At 41.0% G+C, this 10,611-nt stretch overlaps 1 protein-coding gene and 1 long non-coding RNA gene across 2 annotated transcripts in view; both read right to left on the reverse strand.

Annotated features, from left to right (window-relative positions):
• The window catches only part of LOC126903669 (uncharacterized), a 35,498-nt gene extending 29,958 nt beyond the window's left edge, over positions 1-5,540 (reverse strand). Inside the window, exon 1 of the long non-coding RNA XR_007703567.1 lies at positions 686-5,540. This is a non-coding gene — a long non-coding RNA (uncharacterized LOC126903669). The remainder of the gene's footprint in view (positions 1-685) is intronic.
• Positions 5,541-5,551: 11 nt separating this feature from the next.
• On the reverse strand, positions 5,552-7,724 carry LOC126903668 (POU domain protein CF1A). Its single transcript, XM_050682030.1, has one exon. The coding sequence runs from the start codon at positions 7,624-7,626 to the stop codon at positions 6,409-6,411; it is 1,218 nt and encodes a 405-aa protein (XP_050537987.1). The 5' UTR covers positions 7,627-7,724; the 3' UTR covers positions 5,552-6,408.
• Between the last annotated feature and the right edge of the window lie 2,887 nt (positions 7,725-10,611).

Raw genomic sequence — 10,611 nt, forward strand, 5'->3', positions numbered from 1 at the left:
CCGCGTTCCGTCGTAACCAACGTACTTACAGCGGTGAAGTAGGTGACCGCCGCCGACAACGCACACACGCGGTTAACAGCACAACCGTATCATCCGCCCACGCGGACACGTGTCGTCACCGCGGCGATTGCCGGAGAAACGATTCCCGTATGCTTTTTGGTCGACCGGCGAAATTCTTGACGTGTTCGCAGTGCGCGGCGACTAACTGAACGATACGGTTTTTTTTTTTTTCCACGGCCAATAACCGTATTTCGAAAACAATCGCCGGCAGACGAGTCGCGTAGGCGTCGTGGACCCATCACGGCGTGTTGATGGTCAAATTGAAAGAAAAGAAAATATAAACACTCATCCGTCGGAACTGTAGTGTTCCCACGTCGCGTCGGGTCGTGCTCCTCGTTGGCCGCCGAACCCGTCGACTTTTGTACAAGCGCAGTATCGCTATTACTATTATTATTATTATTATTATTATTATCATTATAAACGAACGAAAAGACCGAATGAATCATAACACGTATAGAGAGTAATTTATCAGTGTTGCGGCCGGCGGCCACAGCCAGTGACTAAAGCACACTACGGTCACGGTCAATGTGCGCGAAACTGTTCCTTGCCACAGTGATATGCCGTTTTGCCTATTCGCAGACGTGTAATAATAACGCTAACAACAATCTGTACGCTACCCACTTACCTGAAACGATTCTATTAGGGGGCGATTGCACAACACCAATGTCATCACACCCTCCTAATGATGTACACCCGGCGGTGGTGTATTGTTAATTTTCGTTCCGGTTTTTGTACTGCGCTCTAAATGAAAACGTCTGTGACAGTTTTTGCGCACAAAATAAACCAAACCGACAGTCGGTCGACCGCGCGCAGCGGTGCCACAATATAACACATGTAAATCGAGTGCTCATATATATTACATAATTTCAGCACACTTGTTAATTATGATTTTAAACACAATGGACGTGTGCCATCTCCAAACCGTCTGACACGAACAGATCATGTCCGTGTACGCTGGTAACTACTGTGGTCTGGTGGGGCACGACATTTTCCAGGTCCTACAATCGGACAACGTGTCCGGAAAGTCCGTGTCGTTTATTCCGACGATTTCGGTGAGTATTGTGCGCTTCAGTTTTTCACCCCCGCGCGCGCTCGTCCGCTGCCTACGCCGGTCGGTGCCATTTCAGCGCACTTGTTAATTACGATATTAAACAATGGACGTTTGCCATTGTTTGACGGCCATGTCGTCCCGTTTGTAGAATAACACGTATAATTGCGATTGGTGGCTTGCGTACGTGTACTATTATGAGCAGTGTGTGTGTGTGTGTGTGTGTGTATGTGCACAGGCACCGCGATAACGCCGCAATGGTAAAAAACGAATAATTACCGTGTTTAAAAATTTGTCGAGTCCGTTTACGCGTCAGAGAGAACATTACATTGAAATATTGAATAGCGATAGAAAAAGAAATAATACATAAAATTAGGTCAATATGGTAATCGGCCAAGACAATATACATTGTTTGCGCATAATTATAAAAATATTTGGGCTGTAATGCGTTTCCTCCTCTGGCTGTGCAATAGTAACGCATAATAATTATTGAGTTCCTGCGCCACCGCCGTCGGTCGATTTATTCCCGTGACCTTCACACCAGGCGACCCGTACACCGCGGCGATGAACAAAAACGAACAACACCGTGTACGTAATGCGTGCGAGTATTTGTCGCGGAATACATTAAAACAATGAGCCACGATGTCATTACTGTGGTTACTACTGTTGCGATTATGACCTACCGGGTGAACCGTACGCGTCCGCCGTTTTTTAAGTCTCCCTCGTACCGAAAACAAGTCTTTCGCCCCGACCGTCCCAGTCGGCCGATTTACCGGAACGGCAGCACGCGAACTCTGCCCGCAATTCGCCATTACCTCGCGGGTCGGTTAGCAACAATAAAAAACGTACACCTACCTCAGAAGTCCTATTCGCACGTCCTTGGCGAGGGGGAGGGGGAGAACGCGTGTCCAGAAACGATCAGGTCGAAAAGAAAAACGCCGCGAATAATTACTGTTATTTGCGCGGCGGGTTTGGGATCAAAAAAATATAACGTTGCACATTTCCAGCGCTCGCGTTTCTCGGTGTTGATTTTTAATTATATTTTTTTCTCCGGTAAAACGATAAATTAAACGGGCACATGTGTCGGTTATTATCGCGCGTTTTGAGGGTTCGCATGCGGCGCGGCAACAATTTTTGACGTGTACACGCGGCAGGTGCCTAGAGAGATAGCGATCGTCGCACTGTTCTCAGCGTAGACACTGCTGTGCGACCGTTTCGGGGAAGCGAAAAACCGCACGTAACATTTACAACTACCGTTCTCGGGGGCCAATTGTCGGACGCGCATCAAGACACGGCGCTATAAATTTTAATTTAACGATTTATACACCTCCTTTCCGGCCGACAGAGTGACCGGCACCGCTGGCCGTATTATTAGCCCATTAAAAACCCGTATAAAAACACACACACACACACACACACACACACACATGTCTCTCTCTCTCTCTCTCTATCGACGGTATTTTGTGGTGGCAAAGCAAACACGAGTTGTCCACCGTCAGCTGCTCTGATACGGTCGACTCGTTCCTACCGATTTGACGATATTCCTGTTTTGGGTGTCTGTGCCGCGATTCCCTTAGGAAAACAAATACGCCATTGCTTTACAACGGGAACGCGCGATCGAAACCAATTGATCGATACAACACACGCTGGCAGCACCCCGCCGCTTTTTACTGTCTGGTCACCCTGTGCATTGTGGCGTAATGGTCTCGATGACACGACCTTTTCCGATGAAATCCGACCGTTGTTACGACAATAACAATATTGGTAATTGTGTTGTTTTCTGTAATGGCAACTACTACTACCGGTTTTCTGTACCTGCGCTTTACAAACTCTAGTAATTATTTTCCAAGTGCAATACCGGCGGCAGTCGTCAATAGGGTTAAAATACAATTACTGTCGTATGGGACTCGACTCATTAACTTGAACCATTACAGACTAATGTCCGTTTAATGTTAACAAATAGGTCATTTCAAAATAACTAGTTCTACTTATCCACACTTAAAAATAACCGTTTTGGGATCACCAAAACCGATAGTTATTGCTCGTCACAACGCAGCAGACAACTGTCAACCATGTTTACATTAATGGCGATGGTGTCGTGGAGATGATAACTGTGTAGAACGCCATTGATCGATGCTCATGACGACGATGACCTCCGTTACAAGAGAACACTTTACACGGAATGACGGACGGCGCTTTGTACGACCTGTCTGTCAATGGAATTACGGAGACCTAAGATTTCCGCCCTAACTAAATGTAAGGTATCAAAATATGGTGTTTTTGAAATAGTGGCCACCCGAAACCGAGAGTCCATAATCCAGACAAAAAAAAAAAAGGGCATTACAATAGTGTTTCGTGTATTGTGTGCTGCGTTAACAGGTCGGAAATCTATCGATTGCCGGACAGAACTCGTATCAGTCGCTCACAATGATCAACAGAAGCCTCGAGGTCTGTGACATGTTAATGGGAATGGGGCACGTCGAAAAGGGTTTCGGGAGATGTTAATCGTTTTGATCGCTAGACAATCGACCAGTCTCTCCAATATTCACACATTCAATTCATCACCGAAATTCGTTTTGGGGAACGTGTCGATCAACTTTTCAATCGGCCGACCGACGAAAAATTATCCTGTAAGTTTGTCCAAATGCCATTGTCACAACGACACGCCAACAAAGTGTCGACGGCATTTTTATGTCATATTTTAACGTAGTTTTTACGCTATACACTCGTTTTAAAATCGATCGAACAATATCAGTCGTCCGTCATAGTTTAGCTGTTGTACTCGTCTAGAAAAAGTATTATTTATAAAAAAAAAAATTGTAATAACAGAACAATTTCCAAATGTTATTACTGGAAAATAACTCTCGACGACTCATAAACCTGGACGATAAGCTCTCTGTGAAATTATACTTTGATCGTACATTGCTATTGCTTTAGTTTGCAATTAAGGATAAGATAGAAAGATGTGTATTGATTGAAAAATTCTTGGTTGGTTTTTGTTTTTAAATTTTTATTTCAAATCGTTTTTACCCCAAATATTTTTATACAACACATATAAATTTAAATAATAAATATAGAAAAAAACATCAACAGGTATTATTATTATGATTATTTTTTTTTTTTTGACTTAATTCCTCAATTGATTTTTTTTTTTAATAAAAACATAATATGTATACGAACAAACAAAAATTACACGTTTCAAAAGTGTACCTTTTATTATCATTAAATTTTTATCTATATATTTATATATATAATGTGAATTATAGTATTCGTCTAACTACACAGTTTTATTTACACATCTAGGTTCGTATTTACAACAAATTGTACAATTATTTCAATTTTTTATCAACTAAATGTATACAATGTATTTATATGTATATGCATAGATTATTTTTTCCCATATTTCCTTCTTTCGTTATATAACAAATAATAATAATAATAATTTCGTTTAAAAATTTATTTAGGGCTAATTGAGTGTTTTTTTTTAATTATTATTATTAATCGTCGTTATATAATATATATATATACATACAGGAATAACAACAACATAGTGGAATTTTGTCAGAAATCCTCGAGGACACAGTAAAACTAATATAAATCATTAAAAATAACAAAAAAAAAAAATGTTTTTCAAATAAAATAGAAATTATTTATAATTAAAATGAGAAAAACAACACCTAGTGACTTATTTTATAAATTCGTTACAAAATAAAAAAAAAATTTTATAAATATATATATATATATATACTTAGCGGAAAATATTTCCATTAAAAAGTTGATCATCAAATCTATCATAGTGTAATTTTTTACCCTGACACAATGTCTGTGCCAACGATAATTATGCAAGTATAATATTGTATATAAATAATTATTTTTTCCTTTGAGTGTTCTAATGTTTCCGTTACGACTAACTGCTGCCGTCGTTATTGTTATTGTCATTACGATTGTTTAACGTGGGCGGGTGCGGACCGAGTTAAAAAATGTATTATTGAGACGGCCGGCCGGGTTGATTTATTCGGATGTCGTACCGATATTACATAATTTTCAGGGTGATCGTAAAATATTTTTGAAAAAAATTATTATCAACCGGTACATGACGTCGGGTTCTCTTTTTTTCGGGGTAATTTTATTATTACTTTTTTTCTTCTTCGTCCGTCACATAAATCACGAACGAGAAATAAAAAAGAAAACACAATACAAAAAGTTACACACACACGAATCGTTTGGTACGAACCGGTTTTCAAAGAACCCCCCAAAGGTACACTGCACACGTCTCGCGGACTTGACTCGAACATTTCGTAGGAACCAAATACAAGTGCAGTGACGACAACAACAACAACAACAACAACGGCACCACAGTAGTAATAATATTAAGACAAACGGGAATTTAAGGGACGACGAAAAATCAACGAAAACCCTTTACGGGGGGGGGGGGGNACCTTTTTTGGAGGGGGGGGGGGGCAAAAATAATAAATTAAATCAAAAGACAAACGGAATGCTACGGAAATGTTTTCATAAGAGATCGTTTACACCGTACACGCGGATTTCTATTATTTTTTTTATCGAGTGACTAGTTTTATTTTACGAAAACGGGACAAACTAAAAAAATATTATTGAAAAGCCGATAAGTGTGTTTATTTTTTCCAATAAAAATAATTATGTTTTATTTATATATTTCAATAATATACCTGGATTTTTTTATGATATCCGAGGGACTGAACAAACAAATAAAAAGTAAAAATAATAACTATATACGTATCACAGTCGATGCGATAGAAGAGGTTCCGTTATCGTCGTCGTCCAGGTTCACTTGCAAAAACTATTAGTCAGCGTCGCAGAAAAACGTGTCCGTAACATTGTCCGTCCGTCCTCGTCCCGCTTGCTGCTGCTGCCGCCGTGTCACACCCTTCTCTCGTATAGTTGTCAGGTACCGCGAATAGCCGACATCGTTTGTAGTGTGTAATAAGTTTGAAGTTTTCTCGTATGAATGCGGTGTAAATATAATATAAATAAGTGCCATTGTATTACACGATTTCGTCCGTTCGTCGATATTAGCACGTTCGTGTCCAATGATGATGATGACGACGACGACGACGGTGATGGTGATGATGTTGGTGGTGACGGCGATGTTTCGCCGCCGTAATTTTAAATCGAATTTTTTCTCAATAAATGAAAAATCGCCCTCAGCGAGACGTTGTTCGAAACAGAAACAAGTACTACTACGTGCATTCCTGGTGCTGCTGCTGTTGCTGCATTTTTGCCAGGTGCCTAGAGTACTCAACGTCCCACTGGGCGAAACGTTAATGTGCCGCCAGTGACTGGTGGTTGCCGATGGGCGACAGCATAGGGGGACTATGCGAATGTGAGTGCGGTCCCATCGGTGACCCGTGCATGTGATCCTGGTGATGATAGCCCTGGTGCAATCCGTGACCCATTGGGCCGCCGCCGCCGTCCATCATACCGTCCTGGGGTCCACCGAGAGTGTTCGGCGGAGTCATGCGTTTTTCTTTCTGTCGCCGGTTGCAGAACCACACCCGGACCACTTCTTTTTCTAACTGTAGGGAATCGGCCAGCGAGGTAATCTCCTGCGCTGATGGTTTTGGCTGCTTGTGAAAGTGCTGTTCAAGCGCGCCTTTTACCGAAACTTCGATGCTAGTGCGTTTTTTACGCTTTCGTCCTTGTGCCGCGATTTTGTCGATGCTGGTCGGCGAGCCCGTCGTCGAGTCCGCTTCTTCCAACCATTTTTGCAAAAGCGGCTTGAGCTTGCACATGTTTTTGAACGACAGCTGTAACGCTTCGAACCGACATATTGTCGTCTGCGAAAACACGTTACCGTAAAGCGTTCCTAGTGCCAAACCAACGTCAGCCTGCGTGAAACCCAACTTGATACGCCTTTGTTTGAACTGCTTGGCGAACGCTTCGAGGTCATCTGACGTAGGCGCGTCCTCTTCGCCGCCCGGGGACTGCGGGTCGACTTGAGGGTACGACGGGCTGTGGTGCATTTGAACGGCAGGATGCGTGTGTCCGAGCATTCCGTTCATCACATGGTAAGCACCATGATGGCCAAGTTGAGGGGACCCTGAACCACTGCTATTATAATGACCAGAAGATACCACGGGTGGCGGAGGTCCAGAATGCCACGATTGGGCATTTCCACCGCCGCCGGTCACAGCTCGCATGTCAGGCGGAGGTTTGATATCGAGCCCTTGATGTGGATGATGAGGATGGTGTTGGTGATGGTGCATACTCATAGTGGCGGCCCATGGGTCCACCCAACTAGGCGCTGCCGACAGCGATACCGGCGACGGAGACGTAGGAACTTGATGATGGTGGTGATGGTGATGATGGTGTCCTGGAGGCATGTATTTCATTTCACCAGCCGGATGATCTTGGCCGCGCGGAGATGGTGACGGCTGCTGGTACGGGCCGCCCGGCTGATTGACTGACATGCCTCCCATGCCGTCCAAATCACCGGGCCCCGGACCGCCGCCACTGACCGGCAGGTATGTGGTGGCCATCACCCGCGCTTTCCAATCACATTCAACCGACGCGCCCCGAACACTGCGCGGGTAAATCGTTAAGTCCGTAATTGCGAACGATTTTCGTACACTGGTCTANGCGCCCCCCCCCCGCGCCCCCCCCCCCCCCGCCACTGACCGGCAGGTATGTGGTGGCCATCACCCGCGCTTTCCAATCACATTCAACCGACGCGCCCCGAACACTGCGCGGGTAAATCGTTAAGTCCGTAATTGCGAACGATTTTCGTACACTGGTCTAAAAAAAAAAAAATTATCCACCACAATGCGACGCGCACTTGATATGAATTATTAATCGACTACCTTTCGGCTGCGTTTGAATAATGTATTATGTATAACATGAATAACAGAACAGTATTATTCAACGGCGGTTAGCCTATTCAGTTCTTGTAAATATTGTTAATAATATGTTATTATAGTGAAGAAAAAAAAATCACACAAGTCACACCACGCGCGTGAACCGTTCACATAGCGACCGGTGCGCAATACGTATACGGACTGATCCAGTGGAAGTCCGTAGCGATCGTCGGACGAAGTCTTTCCCCACCGCGAACCGCAGCTCGCCAGGCGCCCGACAACGGTTGGGCGTGTACGCCACCGCCACGACGGTTGGGCCCGAGTAATCGACAACGCACCGCCCATCCGGGGCCGGGCCCCGGGTCAGCTGACGGCGGGGCGCCTCGGCAGTAAACACAGTAGCCACGGCAACGGCATGTGCCGTGCGTTTCGGTCGGCTGCCGTTGCCGTCAGGGTGCGCCACTATTGATTGTCGTCGTCGTCGTCGTCGTTGCCCGTCGTCCCGCGGCCGCGCACACGCGCCTGCCAAACCCGAACGTAAATGGATACATTATCGTGACATTATCGTACGAACACCTACAGTACCCACCTTGCCACCACCGTCCATATCCCGCCCGCTTTCGGTTAACGCTCGTCAACCAGCGGGACGCGACGTCGTCATTGCCAACGCATCATCGACGCATCTTTAAAAGATCCAATGCCAAATTGATTTTTTGTGAACAACACTATGTTAATTGTAACATATTAACAAGAATTTTTTTTTTTTTTTAATTCGTCTTAATTCAGTCAGTTACAGGATTTTAATTATATAATTGTTATGAGTAAGTGCACAATAACAATTTCAGACAGGTTTGTCAACGATGTCTAAAACGATTATTAAATAATTAAAAAAATTCCTGAAAAATCACAGATTTAAATTTATCTATTTCTGCAGAGATATTTTCAACATAATTCATTGAATATCACTCGTCAGGGTTAAATTACCATTTCTCCACTGGCCTTAATCCCAAGTGCAAACGTAAATTAATAAAAAAAAAAATAATTAAAATATATTTTATATGTGTTAAGATGAAATAACTATTATTCATTCCATTTTACGAAGAAAAAATATAATTGTATTTTTTAATTATTTATCATCGATAAAAAAAAAAATAACGAATAAAATACTAATTAAAAATATTCGATATTTAGGCCACAGCATCATACAATATGTTTTTAGTTACAATTATTTAAGTAAAATAATTCGAACAATAAAAGTAAAATTCAACTTAAGTTGTTATCATTGAAATACAAACAGATTATAAAAATTTCATGGAATTTATTTTTTATACATATTAACTAATACGGCATTCAAAATAAGTATCCATTGGACACGTTGATTTATTAAAATACAAAATCAACACTATTTTTAATTAATACGACCTTCTACAACTATTTTAGTTAAATCGCAAAAAAAAAACAATTTCGAGTCATTTATAAATATATCAATATTGATTCTTCTATAACCAGTCTGTCAACACAGATTTCTTAACGCCTCTTTCTGTCGACCGTCCAAAAATGTATGAATAACAAAACCAACCTGTATATTTTAACACATATTTTATACAACGAGCTATTAAACCAACATATTAATAAACATTACCGCGTCGATATAATTTAAATTTTTAAATGTTTTAATACGTCGACCCAAGGCTACGGTACGGTACAAGTATATAATTTATTCTTTATAATCCGAAAACCAGATGATCGAGGTGCAATATAAATAATGAGCTAAAATAATGTACTTTTTTTTTTCATCTTAAATATAAATGAATAAATATGACTGAGAAATAATTGCATTGAATCGTCCAACGTTTTTCAACAGCATGTGCACCTACATGAGTGCATTTAATGTTCCGGGTTCATTAACTCGAACCGGACGATAAAATAAATCGGCTGACAGGATTAGGCTTTTGTCATGAACGCAACGGTATAAGGTTATCAAATAATGTATACAGTAATTTTATAATCCCCTTGTCGCGGTCGACATTAGTCACTGAGGAGAAAAGGGTTTTTTGCGACTAGTTTCGTGTTGTATTTAGTCGTTGTGTTATATTATTCTATAGTGTACCTATGTGTACTTGAATAAGACAACTGTTATAAGTATCAAATGAAATTTATTTCAATGGTTTATTTCAGTTGTTAGACACTCATCGCAGAATCGTTTGAACTATTCGATTTCATAGTTTAAGGCGGTTATTACCAAAATAAAATTATAAAATTAGTTTTATGATTATACTGCAAGCGTTAGTTTATACAAATAACATTTGAATGAAGATAATAAGTCATATTTCCTAATAAAAACGCTTATATTGCAAAAAGTAAGCAATATCACAAATTTTATTGTACGAAAAGTAAGCACAAAACTCAACACATATCTGTTATATATATATATATCCGAAAAATATTCTAAATAATACAAAAATAGCCATGAAATTAAAAGATGTTTTAGGTCCTCTAAAAATGTTTTTTAGTAATTAAGTGTTACGAAAGGACTATAAAGTAAATTTAAAAGCTCAAATGAATTTTTACTCATACATACTATAAATATTTCTACTCAATTTTAATATAAAATAGACGTTATTTTTTAGTTAAATATTTCGAAAAAATTCAATAGCACAATAATAATTA

This window comes from Daktulosphaira vitifoliae, unplaced genomic scaffold, assembly GCF_025091365.1.
Source record: "Daktulosphaira vitifoliae isolate Bord-2020 unplaced genomic scaffold, ASM2509136v1 Scaffold_4, whole genome shotgun sequence".
Taxonomy (NCBI): domain Eukaryota; kingdom Metazoa; phylum Arthropoda; class Insecta; order Hemiptera; family Phylloxeridae; genus Daktulosphaira; species Daktulosphaira vitifoliae.

Excerpts from the sequence above, each read along its gene's own strand:
- LOC126903668 (XM_050682030.1), bottom strand. The coding sequence starts at position 7,626 with ATGGCCACCACATACCTGCCGGTCAGTGGCGGCGGTCCGGGGCCCGGT.